General features: G+C 47.4%; 1 protein-coding gene across 8 annotated transcripts in view; it reads right to left on the minus strand.

Moving 5' to 3' along the window:
- The window catches only part of mahj (LisH and WD40 domain-containing protein mahjong), a 111,868-nt gene that overhangs the window by 22,241 nt on the left and 66,740 nt on the right, over positions 1–22,887 (minus strand). For all 8 annotated transcript variants that reach the window (XM_065446237.2, XM_065446235.2, XM_065446238.2 and 5 more), the window contains exons 22-28: positions 21,311–21,448; positions 17,666–17,732; positions 16,195–16,266; positions 5,713–5,769; positions 4,892–4,974; positions 4,328–4,625; positions 106–307 (exon numbers count right to left, since the gene is read on the minus strand). In XM_065446237.2, the coding sequence (XP_065302309.1) occupies positions 106–307; positions 4,328–4,625; positions 4,892–4,974; positions 5,713–5,769; positions 16,195–16,266; positions 17,666–17,732; positions 21,311–21,448 (917 nt within the window). The remainder of the gene's footprint in view (positions 1–105; positions 308–4,327; positions 4,626–4,891; positions 4,975–5,712; positions 5,770–16,194; positions 16,267–17,665; positions 17,733–21,310; positions 21,449–22,887) is intronic.

The following is a 22,887-nucleotide window of genomic DNA, read 5'->3' on the forward strand; positions in this document are numbered from 1 at the left end:
CATTACTGCTTCTGTAGCTTTTATATAGTGGCACACGTGCCTGAACCTGCTCTTGCCCCGGCATAGAAAAACATTGCGACCACTAAACAAACTCAAGAGGCTCACCTATGGAGGAGTAGTCCGACGCATGGAAGGTTCTGAATGAAGAGCTAAAAAGTCGTGCCGAGTCGTCATCGTCCTCGGTGAGCACAGCGCCATACAACACATCGCCGGCACCGTTGAAGGTCACCTGGCACTGGTCTAGAGCCGGCACCGTGTGCAGGAGCCGGAAAGTCCGCAAGTCCCACACTTCAGAGTTCGAAATCACCTAGTGTGGGAATTGAGCACATTTTCATTTTGCACGACGATGTAGACAAACACACATAAAAATATTACTGGCATTTCAAAGTACCCTCAAAGGCCATCTTTCCTGGTTATTGCATAAGAGGGGGCCATAGATTCAACAAAATGCTGCATACAGTAGACCCCACCTGTAACAACACCGGTGAAAGCAACCTATCGGATGTAACAATGAGCTGTGTGAACTTCTGCCTATGGTCAATGGTAAGATAAGCTGCTTAATGCAATGTTCCCATGGTGTTATTGCTTTTAACGATAATGTCTGGCTGCTGGGTGTCTGGAAAATCCTGGAAAAGTAAAAGAAAAATGCAAGCCGCACCCACCTGCATGTGGCAAGCTTGCACCTCACCGTGCCATGCCTTCCACACCTCCGAAACACAAGTGGCAGGGGTGGAAGGAAGGTAGGTGTACTAGCGCGGCCTGACGGAGTGCACACAGGCAAGCGTGGCAAACTCAAGACTTTTCTTTTCTTTTCCAGCTACTTGCGTCTCCGCAGACACCCAGTACCCATATTTATTGAAGCATTGTAGTGAGTGGTTTATTTTACCATAGAACACAAATGCTCACGGGCGTGGCGGTTATAAGTGAGCTTGATCATGCTTTTTTTTTTGCACAAGCCGGCTATAACACTACTTTATTATAGAGTCAAATCTCGTTAATTCAAACACACAATTTGAACTTTCAGTTTATTCAAACTAATGCTGTGGTCCCATCAAAGTTATGTGTATTCCAATGGATGAAAATGTCCGGCAATTCGAACGCACAAGCATTTGCGATGGTTAATTCGAACATGCTGCACTCCAACAATGCTGTATGCAGCACACCAAATCACGCAGCAGCGCCTCCAACTAGCAGATCCGCTCGCAGCTGCAGCCACACTGAAGCAGCAACGCTAGGCCTAGCTACTTCAACATTCCTTACCAAGCTTCTTGCTGTACGGCGCCGTGTTTTTCATTGAAACAATTTGTTAGCAATGGCGCTGACTCCGCCTTTGTAATCCTCGCCAGTAGTTTCGGAGCGCGGAAAGAATAGCGCATTGCATAATGCCAGTTCTCGAATGTCAGCTTCACCCCAATACAGAAATGTTACGCGGCGAAGCACACCAAAAGTTAGAAAGGGCAATTGTCACGAGACATGGTATGTTTCCTTTATTTACACATGCGTTCACCTGCCGTCTCCTATCACAGTACGAGCACCAATATGCCTAGTAAGTGTACGGGCAGGCCTGTAGAGCTATTTCGGACAAGCCTTTGGCAAGTTGGGTCCTTGGGGGCAGTAAAAGGCAGGCAATAATTTTTTCGTACTGCCTGATTTTCCGGGCGTTTTCTCAGCCCTTATTGTGTCTGAAAAACCAGACGTTGACTGTAATTTGTAAATATGTGTGAGTAAACCTTCTGGAACTTCCCACTCATGTGTTAGCTCAGGGCACATACACCACTGCAGGTAAGTCCTCCATTCAATTCGCTTCCTTTAATTTTGAACTTCTTATAATTTGAACAAATTTTCAGGCCCCTTCAAGAATGATCAAGATTTGACTGTAGCACTGGAATTTCATTGGCACTTGAGTATTATCATAAATGGGTTTGACTGTAGAAACCTATTCAAAGGCAAGGCACTACATCAAACAAACAGGGGCAAAAAGTAATCTTCATGTTAATCAACAGTGCCATACTGGTTAAAGTGAAACAAGCAACAAACACACAAGTAAGCGTAAAAAAATTCTAATAAATGCAATAGAACATGTTTCCTTAAAGTTTCCTTGAAGAAGAATTACCATTTTCTCAATGTTTCCATGTGAAGTAGCATGGGCAACCTGACTGGCAAACCACTAAATTAGAAGCACAGTGTCTTAAAGCAGAAACACACATTTGCCATCAAACCAATGTACTGTAAACTTCTGTAGCTTGCTGTCCGTGTATGTTCTGCTTTTCAATGTCACACTTTTCGAAGTCCTTACAGTCACCAACCAATAATTTGGACACACTTCACTCTTTAAAAAGTTTGCAGCCTTTGCAAATTACCTTGTCCGGCAACAATATTCGTCATCTGTTTTGCGCACGTTTCCTTTCTTTAACGTTACAGGCCTCCCTACTTCCACTCCAGTCTGGTCAATCCAGTAGTCGCTGACTGTGTCCAAACCACAGGACAAACGAAATTACTAAGTCATAATGGGTGCATGTGCGATTTGCGCGATTTGTCGTGCAAGTTCCATTCTACTCTTATCAATCCCCGTTCATGGCTGGCTGATCCCGTTGATAACGTGGATGGAGCGTTGCTCTAGCTACTGACGAAGTGTCAAAAGCGTGAAAAGCAATAGCACAGATTGCATCGCGCGAGAATTGCAACCACAGACTGTCTAGACCGAAGGCAAGCGTGTGTATGTGTGTAGCAGCACGTTGACAAACTTGCCGTATTCTCAGATGTTCACTTTTGAAGATACTATCCCCATGACTAGCGCCAGATACCTCAAGAGGCAGCAGAGTTTCCGTACCGTGATAAGATAGCGTGCTTGGAACTGTGCAAAGAATGCCATTACTCATAGATGCTGATGTGACTTGCGCTAGTCTTGCGAAATTAAAATTATCCCAAAATGTGAGAATCCAAGAATACGGCACACCATTTTTGGCCACCTGAGGAATAAAGTCCCTTATTTTCTGGCAAATCGAGCATTTGGACTGCCGATCATTCGGATGTTTGATGATACCCGTCGAGTCCAAATTATCGGTCGGCAATTGTAGATTCGAACTTCTATATAACCCGAATATGCAAAGTGAATTAAAAATTTTTCTCGACAATATCAGCACGCAACAAACATACGGTTGTAATTAATGTCTGATATAGTGAAGGTATTTTAATGTTGCCTGCGATTTTGTTTTTATCAAGGTTCAATTGTATAGTGCCATGTTGCAGCCTCCCGTTTGGGGTGCTGGGACAAAGTCGAGCCACCACACTAAGCAGCTTTTATCTTGCCGTATCTACCACTTGCAAACAGAAATGTACCAATGCAGCAAATGCATGAAACTCGGACAGCAAACTCTTAACACTTGTGTGACGGCTCACACTTAACACCGAGAAAACAAAGTATACTTTCTTTCCCTCAAGAAGAAAGAATATTAGCGGTGATAATTTATTTTTAACCTTAAACGGTACGTATTTGCTTAATGTCCCTCACACCAAGTACTTGGGTGTAGTCTTTGAATCAGACATGCATTGGAAGCAAAATTTGCTCTAAATTAGCTTATGGCTGTCATATTTTATTAGGGCGAGGGAATGTTTTCGTGCACCGATTTTACGCATATTGTACTGCATGTTTGTCCATAGTCGTTTATGTTACTGCCTAGAGACATGGGGCGGTACTTATAAAACATATTTAGAGTCAATTTTACGCTTGCAGAAACGTGCCGTTCGTACCATAACCTTCGCAAAGGCAACCGACCCTAGTCGACCACTCTTTCAAGAACTGCGAATATTACCGGTATCAGTTGCATACAAACTAAAGATAGCTCAAATAATAAACACAGTTATAAGAACTATTGATCCCTTTCCTCTTACACTGTTTAGATCACCGCTGAGACAAACAAGAGCTGCCGCTAATAATAGATTCAACCTAGTGCCTTGTCATAACACTTACGGTCAAAGGCTATTAGAGTACAATGGTGCTCAGATATGGAATGAGATTCCCGATGACATCAAACTCAAACATAATTTTTTCGGCCTTATTGAAAAACATTTTTTTTTTTTTTTCAGAATATGTATGCACTTAACATGTTTGCAATACCGTTATTGTAGTATCTCACATCTTTTTCTACATGTAGTTTGAATGTCTGCCATTCCTTTAATGAATATCATGTATTTGGACCTTTCACTAGCCAAGCTGGCTATGGGTCCAATCATGTTTTGTTGTTTTGGTTTCATAAAATAAAATGATGTTGATGACAAAAAAAAAAAAGGAACAATTGAGGAGCCAAACATGTGAAAGCCTAGGCACCTCAAGTCCATTGGGGTGGAAGACACCGTTGACGTGGGGGTTGAACTTGTCGAACTTGTGCAGGGGCGACACCGAGCGCACGTCCCAGAGCACGCCATCCGAGAGCACCAGCTCGTCGGTTGGGTTGAAGGTGGCCCGGTTGCGAGTGTAGTGGTTCGACAGGTCGGCGTCGCGCAGCGTCGAGAGCAGGGCCCCCGTGGACGTGTCGTAGATGTGGGCCGTCTCGTGCCTCGTGCCCAGCACCCGGTCCAGCGACTGCTTGCCGAACTCCACATAGTAGTCGTCGTCAAACGTAAGCCTGTGGCAGACACAGCGTGGAACCTGAGCACAAGCTCACCACCGAAGCCAAACACTTTAGTTTCCAATCGCGTCACTAATGAGAAGCAGCAAAAATCACAGTACACACAACGATTCCTGACACTCGGTTGTTCACTGCCCCAGACCAGCTGATTCAAGTGACAACACCAGTGGAACGCCCCTCAAACGACTGACAAGGTGTGAACAGAAAGATAATTGCAGTAGAAATGTTGCACCGTTCAAACCCTGGTACGGTCAGTGACTCACTTCTGGTCGAAGACATCTGTGAAGCTCCACAATGATGACAGTGGTCTCCGCCACGCTGATGAAGTGAGCAAGAATTTCCCGTCCTGCAAAATGAAGACCCGCCACACTGTTGAGAACTGCCATAATCAGTGGCAACTGTGAGGAATGTCAACCCTACAGGATGAACGTTGATGGAAGGTAGCCGAATTTCAGCTCCCTCACGGCTTTTCTTGGGTCTACTCGCAGCTCAAAGCAGGCTACTCAGTTTGGTAGCTCCTACACAATACTGGCCGCAGCTTTTGCCAAACCAGGCAGGTTTCATTAAAGCCATGCACTACTTGCCATTTTTGTAAGCCACACCTGTGTTTTTTCAGCAGGGATGCGACCAAGTCGCAAGGAAGGCAATTTTAAAAGCGAAAAAAAGTGATGTCACCTTAAAAGTAAGCTGACCAAGGCAACAAAGTAAACAAAATTGCAAGAAAATTTCGGTGCAGAAAGATGGGAATGACAAGAAAACGCACACAAGCGCTGCTTCAAGCCTAATTTACTTCACTCACAGGCAATGCTGAAATGCAACTGATCTAAAAAAAATTTTAAGATTAACTTGCACAGCTGATGCCCTTACGCCAAACACTACAGGCCGACACAAGCTATGCTATCTCGTTTAAAGTCAAACCAAGTGATGGTCTGCTAACGCCTTATTGCCCGACTTTTTATCATTTCACCTTTTATAATTTTGCAGTCAGCTGAAAATAATTTTTGCACTTCATTAAATGAGGAAATCGCACTTTCAAGAACCCCCACAAGTCATGGCAGAAACAAAGTGACCAATGCCCACTGACCTTTGATGGCTGGCAATGTGTGAGTTCCGATTCGTGGCATGAGTAAGTTGCTTCCTCCTGCAAACCAGAAACACTCGTTATCCTACAGCTTGAAAAATTTCCTGCGCATAGTTAACGACAGCCCTCCTTTCTATTGCAAAGATTCTGCAAAAAACATTTAAAAGTTGCTACAGTCGATCATGGATATATCAAACTCAAAGGGCATGGCAGAATAGCTTGATATAGTCACGAAAAGACAATTGAAGATGTACCCGGCGTCGGCGAGACAGACAGTTGTAGAAGATGGCGTACACATAACTCAAGCCGGCGTCCTCAGCCTTTGCTTCTTCTTCTTCAGAGCCCACCTCTTGCCGAGCGCGCGTTCCAGTCACTTCCTTCTCAGCGCTGGCGTGTGACACCTAGAGGCATTATCGCCCCCCGTCAGAAGAAAAGAATCGACCTGATGCTTACTAAACTACGATGCTTACTAAAAGAAAGTGGAAGTGTGAAAGTCGTATGAGATCGGGTTGGTGCCGCCTTCAACGCGCGAAATACGGTTTGAGGCGAATAACATGCACCATCTCTGAGTGGTGCTGTCGATGCCAAGGCAACGTGGCACCGTCGGGAATGACCTCATAGTTCACTAATGCAGCATATCACTTTGTAGGGTCCAAAGTATCTACTAAGGAGCTCTGAGACAACCCCTGGCGACGGACTGGAGTCCACACCCAGACTTGGTCACCTGGCTGGTATTCGACTTGCCGATGCCGAAGGTTGTAGCGTCGCACGTCTGTACTCTGCTGTTTCGTGATGTGTATGCGCGCGAGTTGACGAGCTTCCTCTGCGTGTTGAGTAAGTTGCTCGGAGTCGGAAGTACCGTATTTACACGATTGTAAGTCGACCCCTTTTTTAAAATTTGAAAGTCTGAAGTTGGGGGGTCGACTTACAATCGAAACGAAAACATGGCCCCGCCAAAAAAAGCGATACCAATGAGAGCTACAACGTTGTTACAATTTTATGTTTGCTCTATGGCCCTACCCATATCTTTTTGCTATCCCGCATGTTTGTTTGCTTTTCGGAAGGGTTTTTCAACATTTTTGTGAGTCTTACAGTGCATGCAACACTCATGGGGGGGGGTGATGACATGTGATGGGGCACCATGTCTTAGGGCTATCTGATCGATAAAGAACTGGGCAACTTCGTAGGTCGTGGCATGTTGTACAGCTTTTGTCTCGGCGTAGCGTGTTAGATAGTCTGTGGCGACTATAATCCACTTGTTTCCGCTGGCTGACAAGGGAAGGGGTCCCAGAAGATCCATGCCGATTTGATCAAACGGCGTGCTAGGTGGTGCGATGGGTTGGAGTAACCCCCGGGCTTCAAAGACGGCGATTTCCTGTGTTGACACTCACGGTAGCTTTGCACGTAACACTTCACCACTGTGTAAAGTCTGTGATGTGAAGTCAGCCGTTCACGTACGCCACGAGCGCATGCGTCAATGCCTGAGTGACATGACGTCACACCACTGTTGGCTACTTAAACGACTAACTCAATAAACGTGCGTTCATTCCTGTTCCTGCGTCCATTACTACAGTGGCGACGAGGATTAACCCCCATGGCCAGGGTAAAGCATGGCGACGCAAGTTGGGCCACCTATTTTTGACGAAGGGGACGACAAGTGGGACGCATATCAGGTGCGATTAGAAGCTTTTTTCGAAGCCCAGGAGATTGTTGATCCGAAGAAGCGTCGGGCCTTACTTGTTGCCGCCCTTAGTACCAAGACTGTAGATCTCCTGGCAGGCCGTTGTGCGCCTAACAAAATTCAGGATCTGACGTACGAAGCAGCAGTTCAAAAACTGGCCGAGTATTTTGCACCGAAAGGCAATGAGATAGCGGAGTCTTATCAGTTTTTCACAAGGAATCAGCAAGCTGACGAGTCGACAAGCGACTTCATTGTCGAGCTACGGAAAATGGCTAACAGGTGCAATTTTGGCCAGGCGCTAGAGAGAATGCTGCGTGACAGGCTTGTCTGCGGTCTACGGGATGCTGGAGTGCTTCGTAATCTGCTAGCAAGGCACACGCTCACACTGCAGGAAGCAGAGGATGTGGCGCTAGCCGCTGAGATGGCTGCACGCAACGTACAACAGATGGGAGATGGGCCAATTAGAGAGGGCGTCCACGCAGTGCGAACGAAGCAAGAGCGGCAGAAGTTCTCCAGAAGACCACAGCCAGACAGGTTGAAAAATTCGAACAATGAAGTACAGACCGGCTGCCTTTGCTGCGGAAGCGACACCCACAAGACCGCCAAATGCAGGTTCCGCCGCGTTGAGTGTTTCTCTTGTCGGAAGAGGGGACACCTGGCTTCAATGTGCAATTCCAAGCCACACCAAGAAAACGTAGCTCACTGTGAGGAACCATCCTCGGACAGCGAGGACTACGGACAGTTCCTGTTACACCTCCGTGAGTCGTCGACAGGACTGGTTCGGCCGATATGGCAAACGTTACAATGGAAAGGGGTGCCTGTGAAGATGCAAGTGGACACAGGGTCACCAGTGTCAATAGTGACATGGCCAACTTATGCCCAGCATCGCCACCGCTGGCCCAGGCTCGACAAGTCGTCGTTGCAACTGAGTTGCTTCCTAGGGAGACTACCAGTTAAAGGGCAGCTGAAAGTTCCTGTCACTTACGATGGAAAAACCGCCAACGCGACGCTAGTAGTGCTCGGCTGCTCAGGCCCAAACCTGTGTGGGCGAGACATCATTCAAGCATTCCAGCTGACTGGAGGCCCAGTGCTCAACGTGGACGTCAACGACGGTAAGCCGCCAGCTCCTGACCAAATTGCCATTGCTGATACGCTGAGGGCGGAATATGCCGATTTGTTTTCGCCAGGGCTAGGATTAATCAAGGGCCCTCCGGTTCATCTACAGTTACGCGAAGGAACCATACCGCGATTCTGCAAGGCCCGTTCTATACCGTACGCACTACAAGAGCCTGTAAATGCAGAAATCGCAAAGTTGGCTGACACGGGCATACTGACGCAGGTCGCCAGCGCCGAGTGGGCTGCGCCACTCGTTCCCGTCGTCAAGAAGGACGGCTCCATCCGCTTGTGTGGCGATTTTAGAACGACAGTCAACACAGCATGCCAAACGGAACAATATCCGCTGCCAAAGATAAGGGACATATTTGCGAAGCTCAGCGGAGGGGAAGTATTCAGTACAATAGATTTGAAGGATGCATACAACCAGCTACCAATAGATGACGCGACAAAGAAGCTGCTGGTAGTAAACACGCCAAAAGGGTTGTATAGCTTCAACCGGCTGCCGTTTGGGGTGGCGTCGGCACCGGCAGTTTTTCAGAAGCGAATGGAAGCACTGTTGCAAGGGCTACCGGGTGTGCAAGTGTACTTAGACGATGTGGTGGTCGCCGAGAAAAGAGGAAATTGTGACACGTTGCGCAAAGTGTTCCAGCGGTTCAGGGAAGCCGGTGTTAAACTTCACCCGCTCAAATGCAGATTCCGTCAGTCGGAGGTGGAATTCCTTGGTCACCGCATTAGCGCAAAAGGCCTAAGACCAAAGACGGAAAACATCGACGCGCTCTTACGAATGCCTCAACCTACGTGTGTAACGGAACTTCGCGCGCTACTGGGTCTCATTACGTATTACAACGCATTCTTGGGGAACTTGGCTACAGTGCTTGCGCCATTATATGAGTTATTAAGAAAGAACACGCCTTGGCAATGGGAAGCTAAGCAAAAGAATGCATACGAGGCAGTGAAGCGGTTGATAAAGGAGGTGCAGATTTTGACCCACTATGACCCAACAAAACCACTCATCTTGGAGACGGACGCATCCTCATGCGGTATCGGGACAGTCTTGTACCACAGAGTGGACGGCGGAAACCAGCCAATCGGGTTTCGATCTCGCACCCTCTCTTCAGCCGAGCGGAATTATGCTCAGATTGAGCGCGAAGCCTTAGCAGTGGTATTCGGCGTGACGAAGTTTCGCGAATATTTGCTGGGAAACCAATTTACATTGGTCACAGATCATAAGCCGCTGATGCGTCTTTTTAGTCCCGATAAACCAATACCACCCTTGGCAGCAGCAAGGATACAGCGTTGGGCACTTTTACTCAGTGGTTACAAGTATTCCATTGAGTACAAACCGGGAAAGGACATAATTGTGGCCGACGCATTGAGCCGTCTTCCCGTGCAAGCGCCACATGATGACAAGACAGTGAAGTCAATGTTGAAAGATGAACGGGAGTACGTGCTGCTAACAGACCACCTGAACACAGGGGTGGTGTCGTCGCACAATTTGGCCGAAATGACGGCACGTGATGGCACGCTCATGGCGGTTATGCGTTATGTTCGGGAAGGCTGGCCAAGGAAACTGCCGGCAACACAAGAAGCATTACGACCTATGTTCCAAAAGAAAGACGAGCTGACATGCAGCCATGGTATTGTTTATTGGGGCCATCGGGCCGTGATACCCGCCGCAGCTCGGGAATCAATGCTGCAGCTGCTGCACGATACCCATCAAGGCATGTCGGCGATGAAAAATCTAGCACGGGCACTTTTCTGGTATCCCGGACTTGACAAGGATATCCAGAATATCGTACACGCATGTGCAGTGTGCCAGCAAAACTGCAGCATGCCACCAGCGCACGAGCCGGTTCCGTGGCCGGACACATTTGAGCGATGGTCTAGAATCCACGTTGATTTCGCAGGACCAGTCGAAGGGCGAATGTTGATGATCGTAGTGGATTCGCATACCAAATGGATAGAGGTTGTTCCGCTTAAAGTAACCAGCGCAGATAACACTGTCGAAGCGTTGCGGGGCATATTCAGCAGATTTGGGTTGCCTCGAACAGTTGTCTCCGACAACGGGGCACAGTTCACAAGTAGACAGTTCCGCCAATTCATGGAAGATAATGGCATAGTACACCTACGATCTCCTCCGTATCATCCGCAATCCAACGGGCTGGCAGAAAGGGCAGTGCGCACTGTTAAAGAAGGTCTGCGCAAAAACTTGCATGGTACCCTTGAAAGACGCTTGGCCCGATGGCTACTGCGTTATCGGCGCACCCCACTCCAAAACGGAAAGACACCTGGCTTCTTGCTTCTTGGTTTCGAACCACGTACTCTGTTGGATAATGTGGTGTCACGACCTTTTTCTGCTGCAGGAGCACTTCCGCGCAGACATTCGCCCGGACAACCGGTATGGTGCAAGGACTATAGGGCAGGTGCGAGCTGGAGACCCGGAGTGATACAGAATACCAGGGGCGCCCGCCTGAGCACGGTCAAGACGGAGGATTGGGGAACTATGTGAGCGTCATGAAGATCAGCTACGACACCGCGCGGATGCTCAGCAACCAACATCGCTGGACGAGGAAGGCGCTGAAAGGAACGGAGGATTAGCCCCACCAAACGAAGATGCAGACCCTCTGGCGGGCTTTTCGGGTACCAGCCCCAATTCCTCGGCTAGCGAAGAGCACGACACGGGAGCTGACAACACTGGAGTCCCGGAAGAGCACGACACGGGTACTGCCAATGCTAGACCTCTGGCAGTTCCAATTCGCAGATCAAACCGGCGTCGCAAGGCGCCAGACCGTTTCCAGAGCTCCTCCTAAGGGGAAGGAATTGATGTGAAGTCAGCCGTTCACGCACGCCACGAGCGCATGCATCAATGCCTGAGTGACATGACGTCACGCCACTGTTGGCTACTTAAACGACTAACTCAATAAACGTGCGTTCATTCCTGTTCCTGCGTCCATTACTACAGTCTGGGCCAGTAGTACGTCGATGGGAGGTTTTCGCAAGGGCGATTATCAGCGGCCTCGCCCCCGAAAGTCGCTGTTCTTAGTTTTTCCGGCGAGGTCTTCGCGATCATCCTTGCGCTGCCATTGGAGGGCTTCTAGGAGCTGGGGAAGATCGCCTGGGGGACGGCGAGCGTGACTGCCGCTGCGGGAACAGTGGCATACCCTGCTGGTTCAGGTACTCTTCAATCACCCTAGGCCTTTCACCATATCTGGGCCTTGATGAATCCGTGGCAAAACCTTGCAGTCCAAGGCGGCGGTATGGGCACTCGCTGTATACATGACCAGCTTCTCCACAGTGATAGCAAAGAGGCCTTCTGTCCGGGGTACGTCAGACGTCAGATTTCCTTTCAAGCGGGCACCAATCCTCCATACATTGGATCGGTTGCACTGATGGGAGCGGCGGGACGTATGACGCGGCGTAAGACGTGGCGGGGATGAAGTGGGTCGGAGCGCGGACAGGGACTCGCCCCAAAACTTCCGCATACGACGGCCGCTGCAACTGTGCTGTCACAGGCTATGCATTGCTGCTTGGAACGGGACTTTGGATCACTTGCTGCACTTCCCATGAGGGCAGAAATGGAACCCAGCGTGGGCTGAGGCAGGCAGCTGAGCTGTTGAAGCTCCTCACGAACCACAAAGCTGATAAGGCCTCGGAGAACGTCCAGGTTTCCAAAGGCACCCGCGTCCATCAGTGAAGCAGCATTCGTGTGCCTGTCATATGTAGCTGACCACTGGTCCGAAGGTGAAGTAGCGTTCATTTGCCTTTCATAGAAAGCTGAGTGATGGTGCAGCATCTTTTCCATCGTGGTGGCTTCGGTTAAGAATTCACCCACGTTCTTCAGCGGGCTTCGAACCAGGCCAGCAAATAGCTGTTCTTTAACTGCCCACATTAGATGGCGCAGCTTCTTTTCTTATGACATGGTAGGGTCCCCCCGACGGAAGAGGCGCGTCATATCCTCTACATACGGCGTCATGCTCTCACTCGGCAGATGAATGCGGGATTAGAGCGCCTGTTCGGCTCGTTCGCGCGATCAGCATTGGTGTATGTCTCCAGCAAGGCACGGCGGAACTCGAGCCACAATTTGAGGAGACTTTCTCGGTTCTCGTACCAAGTGCGAGCACCATCCTTCAAGCTGAAGTAGACGTTTCTCAACTTTGCCGCATCGCTCCATTCATTTATCTCAGCAACGCGCTCCAACTGGGCTAACCAGTCTTCAACATCCTCGAAGACATCCCCGTGGAACACTTTCGGCATTCTGAGATTCTGCAGCAGGTACAGAGTTGCCGTTGCGGCCGTACCTTGTATAATGGTCGATAGAGACGTTGATGTTCCTTCTCTACTGGTCCGTGGGGGTGTCGTTGTTGCGGAGAGCTGATCGACCTCCGGAGGTAATCCTCGGATTCTCCTGCTGGCCCGGTGAACAAAGGCCTCCACTAGCATAGGGCTGGTACTCCTGCTACCAGGAAGGGTTTGTGGCATCGGATGAACCGTACCCCGCACCTCCACCAGTTCTGTCACGGAAAGACAATTGAAGATGTACCCGGCGTCGGTGAGACAGACAGTTGTACAAGATGATGTACACAAAACTCAAGCCGGCGTCCTCAGCCTCTGCTTCTTCTTCTTCAGCGCCCACCTCTTGCCGAGCATGCGTTCCAGTCACTTCTTTCTCAGTGCTGGCGCGTGACACCTAGCGGCAATATACAGTTGGGCCTCGTTATAACGAACTTCAATATAATGAAATTCTCGAAATAAACCAACTTTTCATAACCTCTTGTCCATAGAACACCATGTATGTATAACCTCAATATAACGAAGTGTGTATGTATGCAATTTCAATAAAGTCGAAAACCGCGATAACGAAATCCTGTGACAACAAAATATCTCCCGGCGAATGTCCATAGAATTCAATGCATTTCGAACCTCTCGACAACGAAATGTTGCTGTACAACAGTCGAACCCGGCTATATCGAACTCGCAAAAAACACCTGTCAGTTTGATATAGAGCATAATTTGATATAAGCCTGCTAAAGAACTCGATATCATAAAAGCACATACCATTTGTAAAATCGCTTTATTGATGAAACAGCTTATTTTCGCATGAATTAGTCCTGCATTTTCTTCTGCTCGGGCAGTTTCGCTGCCTGCGACGCACGCACTTCTCCACATCGCATAAGGAGTCAGAGCACCTGAGCCTGCGACCTTCCACATTCGCGCAGAAGCACCGGACTAGTGCGAGTGCACCAATCACCTTGGAGGATGTGGGCAAAGGGCCGTCGTTGCTTTTCTCATTGTGCCCACTTTCACTTGTGCTCGGTACAATATTGGCAATGTCGTCTTCGTTTTCACGCTCTCCCGTGGCGGCAACACCATCATCTGCACTCACAAACTTATCGACCGTCAATTCGTCACCGGCTTCTGGAAATTCTGACAGCTCGGTCCAAACTTTGGCAACACCAGCAACGGCTTCATCGCACTCATCAGAATTTAGTCATCACCGGGAACGCGGAAGCAATTTCGGATGAACCACTTGTACAAGGCCGTGCGCATGCGTCGGGCGCCATGGGCACCAGGTCCCGAGTTTGTCCACTTTAGCCCTACTCTCCCTTTTATTCTTCAAGATCGGGCTTAAGAGTGCTCCTCAGAATCTTGCACGCTGCAGGGACGTACAACCTCTCACCGCGTTGGACACGATTTATGATTTCCGAGCTTCACGGCAAAAGGCGAACTCTGCCGCTTCATCGTGGCAAAACTGTGGGAGAAGGCCCACAAGGCGTAAACACAATGAACCCGAAACATAGCGAGACAACTCGCAGTTGCGCCATCTTGCACGATGAGGCCACAAGAGCCTCGAATTGGTTGTCTGATCAAGCGCTGCGGGTAGGCCAGGATTATTTTTTGCAGGGGGATGTCGACGGCTCGCTTGACGCAGCGCGGTCACGGTAGGCCGAGCGGTTTGATGGAGAGAGATGGAGGTTTGATGATTGTAACTATATCGTGTTCAGAAATTGTTCGATATAGAGAATAATTCAATGTAAACGGGTTCGATATAGTCGGGTTCGACTGTACAATCCCACATTAACAAAATTTGCCGGAAATTAGCTCTCCATATCACCTACTTGTGCAAGGCTAGCAAGCTCCAAAATATGCTCAAATGTGATTGCTTTGCACTAAAACTGCGTAAAATAGCACCACACTACATTTGCGTAGGCGCTGGCATTTTGTTTACGAAAACAACCGAGCACCGGAAGCGATCGCACGTGATGAAAACACACCACGGCCGCCATCTCGTTCGTTGTTTGCCGATTTGAAGCAGCACGCATGTTGCTACCGACATGTGACGACACTTTTAACACAACTAGTTCAGTGCATAATGTGCACCTCAGAGAGAAAAATGCAGCAAAGAATGAGGAAATCCACATCCCACTGACGTGGAATTGTTTATGGTGCTTGAGATGGCAGTCACAGCATGGAGTGCCACGCATCGGGCTGCGATCAAGTGATTGTTCGGGAAACCGTATCCCTTGCTTCAAGAACGCTGGTTTGGTGCAACCTGACAGGCATCTTGTGCAGATTCAGCGCACGATGCCTAAAATGCCACTCGACGGAAGCCCTCGTCTACAAGAACACAAACCCGGTGGCACAGCATGTCCGGTTCGGCATCCCATGCCCAACACCCCCCGGTGAAAAGATAGAGCATCATCCACGCTTACTTGTGCAATGCACATCAGACTCGGAGGCCATTTGCATTCTTGAAGCAGAGTGGAGATTTGCTCTTGCTAATAACGAACGGCCACAGCTTGCACGAGGCATCCACGTGCACAGCGAGCTAAACTGAGAGCACCTTGCTTGTCATTATTCCTTCGTGGCATGTACTGCCCTTCAGATTTCAAGCCTCGTTTGACAGCACATGCCAAGACAGTGCCATTTAAAATTCCTTGGCATTAGATACTACCAACAATGCGAGAAGTGATCGCATCTCCATTAGGAGAAGCGCATTTGCAGGGGCAAGGTGTGGCACGGTGCAGCGTTTGATGTATCGAATGTGGTGATGAATGGGAGTTCAATGTACATTGCTACACCTTTGCATGCGATTTTCAAGGGGATTTTATGTCTGTTCCATATAGACAACAAGTCGATATATCCGAGTTTCATATATTTGAGAGTGACTGTATTACCCCCTAAAAAATTTTTGTACGCGTATTAAGAAGCAACTACGAAGAAATTAAGAATAGGAGGGCATTGGATATAGTCGGGAATCATTTTTAAGTGGGGCAGCTTCAATATTCTGGCAGCAATGCCGTGAATGCAAGAAAGCCAGATCCGAGACACCTGTTAACGTCTATGTTAAAACGACCGCTGGAAATGTCCAGAAGAATACCACATATTTCACAACAGATGCATCAGGAGAGTTGTGCAAACAGTCATGCCACAACATTATCTAATATCAGAGACAGGAACTGCAAATGAATGTGGCCGTTACACTAGCGGCTAAGATTTTGCTAAAACAGTATTCAGAACTTATTAGCGTGCACTACATGTTCTCATGAAAGGGCTAAAATATCATTAAGAAATCAAAGAATGTGCAACAAAATCTAAAGCTAATCTTTTGCTACAATCGTGTTTTTGGTGCTGGAGAAGCCAAGATTTTGTTTAAGTGGCAGCTCTGATGGTCAGGCTTTCAAACTCACCAGGCCTGTGTAGAGATTGTAGACGTGCAGTTCCCCGACCAGGGTGCCAAGGAACAGATACTGGGAGCCAGCCTGCAGCATAAACAAGATGTTCAAGACGGATAAATGAAAAATTCACAAAGAACCAAGTTTTTGACAAATAGAATTGGACCTTGCACCAGTGTTAGCGAGAGGGATGGCTCATGCTTTAGCCAAATAGCATCGTGGCCAAATAATACATAAACACATGAATTACGGCGCCCCTTATAAGTAACACCTTGAGAACAAAACTTTGTACTGTTACGCATTCAGCTGTCAAGAGTGCGCAGGCTTCAAATCAAACATACACAAGACAAACTCGTACTGACACCACATGCAAAGTGGCGAAAGGTGGGAATGAAAGAATGCATTCTAGTTAGGCTTACCTAGTTTGCACTTAATTTGGCCACGGCAATGCATGTTCGCAAAACTTAGTAGCTACGCAATACAGTCAAGCCTCGATATAATGGACACAGTTATAAGAAAGCAAATAAAAATTTGCCAACAATTACGATGCTCCCTAATGCGAAATTTGAGTGCCGCTCTATCTATCGCTTTATTTTCACAACATATTGGCTGGCACTGACAATCTGTCTCGTATGGCGCATTGTAAACGGAGTGAAGTATGACGTGACTGCCTCGCTAATTGAGAGGTCATGAGGCAGCATGTGGGTGACGTGCAGGTGCAATTCACAGCAGCTGCCACAGACAGACCTTCACTTATGCAGCGCTTTGTTTCTATATATGACATGGGTTCTCAAATTGGGTTCCGCGGAACCCAGGGGTTTCTCATGTTTCTGCTGAATATAAGATATAAACCATACGATTGGTATGTTTTTTTTAATGAGAACATCCAAGTTAATTACAGGAAGCTCATGGCAAGTCGAATGTACGTGAGCGCATGACAGTGTCTGCGAGTCTTTGAGAGATACGAGGTATACAAACATCACTTTGATAAATTAAAGTGCAACGTTGCCCATGATGCCCTTGTGCACAGCTGTTGAAATGTCATAATCATTGCTTTCGCATACTTGGAAAGTTAGTGGTGATAAGTTCTGGCTTACTTTTTTTTATCGGCACTGCCAACATACCTAGCCCTATAACTACATGAAAACAGCCAATTTTAATGTGTCACGATAACTACGAAACATTCAATGAACCCTACTTTGGTACTTTGACATTACAGTATTTTGCATCAAATTGAAATAACTTACAAGCATTTCCCGCCTTTCAAACTCACTAAGTGCGAGGTAAGGTTCCTACAACTTAAGAAAGATACTGCCAGTACTCCTCTGGCAGTACTCATTGTACTGCCAGTACAATGTGTTGGAGGCCTTTGCCAGTACTCCTCTGACGGCAAAGGCCTCCAACACATTGCAGGGCGGATCAGTGCTAAAACACATGCGGTGACTTCAGATGTCGAGAAATGCAAGAAGGAAAAGAGGGAACTCACTGAAAACGCACAGCAAGAGTAGCTGCTTGTGCCATCAGGGTCTCGGAAGGTCCGCACCGAACGAAACCTGCAATGCAAAATGGTTGCGTGTGGTCAAAACTGCACACGTCACGTTTCGTATTGAAAGATGAGTTGCAGATTTAGGACTTCAACTACTGTGAAGATTAGTACAGTGGACGTCCACTGATTCGACTCCGGTTAACTTGATTTCTCTGTTACTTCGATCCCGACCCAAGGTCCCGGCTGGCAACCATACCAACGGGCCAAAACATTCATTATATCGACCCTAAAATTGGCCCGTACAGGATAATTCGAACTTGACCAGTCAGCATGCACGCGCATGACCCCTATGGTCACCCTAATAGCGAGTGGCAGCGTCTTTCTTGACATAGCATAGTGTGCAGTGAATACAGTCAATCTGGGATATATCAAACTTCGATATATCCAATTATTGCCTATATCAAACAGTTGTAAACTCCCCTTGAAAATTCCATCCAAAAGTACAGCGATGTTCTACGAGTACACATAGTACTCCCGTTCAATGCCACATTCGTTATATTGAATGCTGCACATTTGGCAAAGCTTGTTACTCTTGTGGAATCAGTAAGTGCTGCTAAAGAGTGAAGCAAGGCACAAAGCCAACAGCGACCAATTAAGCTTGCCTTCGCACGGACGGTCTACTATGCATGGTATTTTGCAAACACTGATTTGGGCAGGCAAGGAACTTCATTTTGTAAACAATAAAATAAAATTTTGTAGGCTAACGAGAACAAGGATGTGTGCCTGGCCACAAGACAGACATAAAATTACAAATGAGCTAGAATAATTCACGCCATCAGGGACAAGACAAAAAGTGATGGCAAATGTCTTATGTGCATTCCAAATGACAGACGTGTTTTGATATGCTTTACTGCACAAGACAAAATGTGTATTACAGCCAATAAGAATGCTAGAAGCTCGACAAGGGACTATGCATTTATGAATGATGCCAAGATGAGATGCCTCTGTACAATTTGTCATAAAGGTGGTGAGAACAACATTCGTACCATCCCGTACACCCACTTTAATTGCGAGGCGATTTGTCGGCTTACCCTGTGTCGTGAAGCCTCTGCGAATAGATAGGAGTTGATTCAGAGTAAAACCGTAACTTTTGATGGCAATACCTGGCTGACCTTTCGAAGCACTACCCTTTACTGCCTCGAATGGCTCAAATCACAACAGAAATGTCCAATATAGCTCTGAAGGCCTGCCAGTACTATTATTAGGCATATCGGTACTTGTGCAGTGACAGGAGATGGCGAGTGCATGCATGTAAAATTAAGGAATACATACTGTGCTTGCGACAATTGCCTCTTCCAACTCTTGGCGTGCTTCACCGCAATACCTCGCACATGCTTCCCCGCCAACACTGCCATATTGAGGCGAAGCCGACTTTCGGAAACTGGCATTATGCAATGCGTTATGCTTTCTGAGCTTCGAAGTCATTGGTGAGGATTACAAAGGAGGAGTCGGCGCTATTGCTAACAGCGATGAATAGTTTTAATGAAAAACACGGCACCATACAGCAAGAAACTTGGCAGCGAACGTCGAAGTAGCTAGGCCTAGCGCTGCCGCAGCGGTGGCTATGGCTTCCAGCGAATCTGCGTGTTAGAGCGTCTGTTCGAGGCGGTTTTGGAACTGCGGCCATGGCAAAAAGTCCAGAAAATCAGACAGTGAAGGATTTTTGCGTCCGAAATTTGAGACGCTCTTATGCACTGACTCTATGGTGTAGGTGGCAGCGCTGCGACGGCGTCCGAATTATCGGGCATGTCCGAAACATCGGGCATCAGGAAGGGCAGTCGTTGACTGTAGTTGCATAACCCTATTGAGGCCATTTTATTGCCATGAAAATGTGAAAATACAGTCGCCGACCGATTTTCCGGACTCCAAAAATTCGGACATGCCCGATTATTCGGTCAGCTTCGCGGCACCGCCATGCTCCCCATAGACCACAATGTATAACAACTGCCGAAAGTTCGAACACCTTGCAACCTCTCGTCTGATTTTTCGGACACTCCTTGAGCCAACTCGATCGAGAGCACCATGCACCGACTCTGACCGGCGCATGGTTCGACTTGCTGTACGCCATTTTTGTTTTGAACGGAGCCTCCTTGCTGCCCCACGAAGTGGCGCTACTGGAAATCCCCGCTCATCATCATCGTTTGCACTGGTTCGATAGAGTGGCTCTACAGCAGTTCCGGTTTCAGCTTAGTAAGCCATGTCAAGACAATCCAGCAGCTGATTTGTTTCTTCGCGCACGACGCTGCGAGCAGGCCGCGTTTTTCGTTTGTGCGACTGGTGTGGGCACGGTGGTGTTTGCTTTGTGCGCTGTGTCGAGGTTTCGGTGATCCAACGCGGCATACGGAAACATCCCGTCAAGTGTCTAATGGCGCCGACAGTGCGCGCACAGACTGCGCTGGGGAATGCCGGCAAGCGGGTGCCGGGAGGCCTAAGATTTGTCGCCTTCCGATGTGCTCCCTACTGACGCGGAAAATGTTCTGCTGAGACCTGCGCAGTGGTTGCATTGCGACTCCGGACACCGTCTCATTTGACAGTTTCACAGGTGCCGACACTGCTGTACTGACGTGCGCAGAACTCGAAGACGGCGAGATCATTCGTTAGATTTCTGCTGCACCGCTGGACGATGACTCTTGAGTCGGAAGATGAACGCACCATGTGCTACGCTGCCGTCGCATGCGGAGCGTGTACAAGCAGTGACTGTGCTTTCAGCCACCTATAGTGATCGTACGACCCTCTCCGAGATCAGGCTTATCTGATTGCGCGTAAACGGAACGGCGTGCAACGGCGCATTCACGATTTCTTCAAGCCTACTGCCGAGCCCGAATAAGTGCGTGGAAATAAAGGATTTCATTTTTTTTTTCTTAATCTGCTTTTTCGGACACCTGTTTATTCGGACATTTTCGCAGTCCCCGTGAGGTCCGAATAAACGGTCGGCGACTGTACCACACTTTCGCGCAGCTGGTGCGAATGGCACTTGAGTGGCATTTGAGGAGCAGGCAAGTCGAATTGTAGCAAAATGTCACAAATGGCGCAGTTGGGCTACTACTGTGCAATGTAAACCAACTAGCAAAACTAACAAAACACAAAATGGTAGCACAGCTTGGTCACTTGATGTGGCTTTGTGTAGCTCCATGTTGGCAATGGTGTTATAAACAAGGCAGCCGCTGGTAGTTATGGACATGCCACATTGCAGTCGCTTAGCCACACTCTCAAAAGACAATAGTATTTAGGAATGTTTCCTGATAGATGTGTCCAAGGCAAAGCTACTATGCAGAGTTTATTACTTCGAATATTCGAAGGTCACCCCAAATCCCTGTTTTCAAGGAATTCAAGGAGTACACTTATTTTCAAGGATTTTCAAGGGCATTTGAATCTTTTCTTTCTTTTTTTCAAATTCAAGGGCCTTCAAGCATTCCAAGGAGGTGTATGGACGACCCTTGGAGGTAACTTTGGCAGCCTGTTTGAAGCTCTTCTAGTGCTTCTTTTGACACAAAATTTGAAGGATAGATTTTTTAATGAATGAAGTATTTCTTGGTAGCAAAACTGGAAAAAAAGAAGGTTTTTTGAAGGCGATTTCCTACTCACCGACTGTACACAAACTTGCGGTGAAGCTTGGCACCGTCGAATCCGCCGACCGGGGGAAACACCTGGCAGCGCTGCAGCCTGGCCGCCATGCTCGTGGGTGCAGCATTCCGGTACTGCGGTTCTGGACACCGGTGTGGCCTGCGCGAACGCACGCATACTCAATCACCGATTAAGGGCGCTACAACAGGTGTCTCAAATTACTGTCAGGTGTCAGGTTGCTATCATGCCATGTAGCGAAATGCATGACTAAAAACCAGTGTGAAAGGCCACAGAAGAAAAGGAATGCATACACACGAGTGCTCGTGATCTGTCCACGTCCTTTAGAGTATAGCAATTAATTCATCGGTCTGCTGAAATATCCACAACTGAAAAATCACTCCAGCGTATCAGAAAAAGCTGCTACAGGCTATGCATTGTTTTCTGTGATTCGGAACAGTGAGGTATCAAACTCACCATAGCATATATGATACATTGATATATGATACGACCCGTAGCATATATTATATGACTGAGTAGATCACATAGCTCTCTCTGCGGATCCCTCTGACAATAACAGCACTGTCTCTTTTCTTGTTCTATCTAACTATGCCTTAGAGAAAAATCTGTTTTTTTTTTATTATTGGCCCTAAACAACATAAATGATGTTATACTTAAACCAAACCAATTACATATTTAACATCACTGCCAAAAGGCTTAAAAGCAATGCAATGTTTTATTGATATCGATTAAAAGGAAGTAACTTAATACCAGTGTCTCCCCTAAAGGAGTACTGAAAGAAAATTTGTGTCATTTCCTTCTTTCATTGGGTAGTTGTCAACCCAGTAATTATGCTATGCACACAATTCCTGAAGAATGCAACAAATAACTAAGTTACCTTCTTATGCAACTAGCTTAAGATGTGTGCCAAGCGCGGGATGGCTTTGGACATGCAAGAGGAGAATGATATTTTTGTCAGCAAAACAACACGTGGCAGTCTCGTGGTAACAGGCACCACTGACACATACCCATATACTGCAGGATGTGCCATAAATACAGCCACAAGGTTTATGCCCAATATTTCGGTGGAGAATAAAAAAAAAAGAAGAAAAATTTAAGGAAGCTTTTTCTAGGCCATTCACCCAATATAACTGAAATGCAACACAAAACACAAGGTGGGATCAGGCCAGCAAATGAGGCTCTAGAATATCTTTAAGTGTCACTGTGGACCTTTGCGTCTTCTGTCACAAAAACAATAAGAATGTGGCCCACCGTGGTTTATCTCGGCTCAAACCATGACGGACTCCCGATGGGAGTTTAGAAAACTGTCCAACTGGCTGCATCAAAAAACAAATAAGCATGAAACGCGGTCAAAATACGGAAGGTTGAGGAAACAATGTAAAGAAATGTTAAAAATTAGACGCACGATGATCGACTGGAATGTGTGACAGTAATTATGGAGCATACTGTATGACAATGCCACCAAAACCAAAGTCCATTTGGCACTTGACAACACAGACATGGAGAGTGGGTTCCCTTGCTTTTCCAAGAGAAGTGAACAATTGGACGGGTCAGTACAACAGCTATTCACGGCATGGTCA

This window comes from Dermacentor albipictus, chromosome 6, assembly GCF_038994185.2.
Source record: "Dermacentor albipictus isolate Rhodes 1998 colony chromosome 6, USDA_Dalb.pri_finalv2, whole genome shotgun sequence".
NCBI lineage: Eukaryota > Metazoa > Arthropoda > Arachnida > Ixodida > Ixodidae > Dermacentor > Dermacentor albipictus.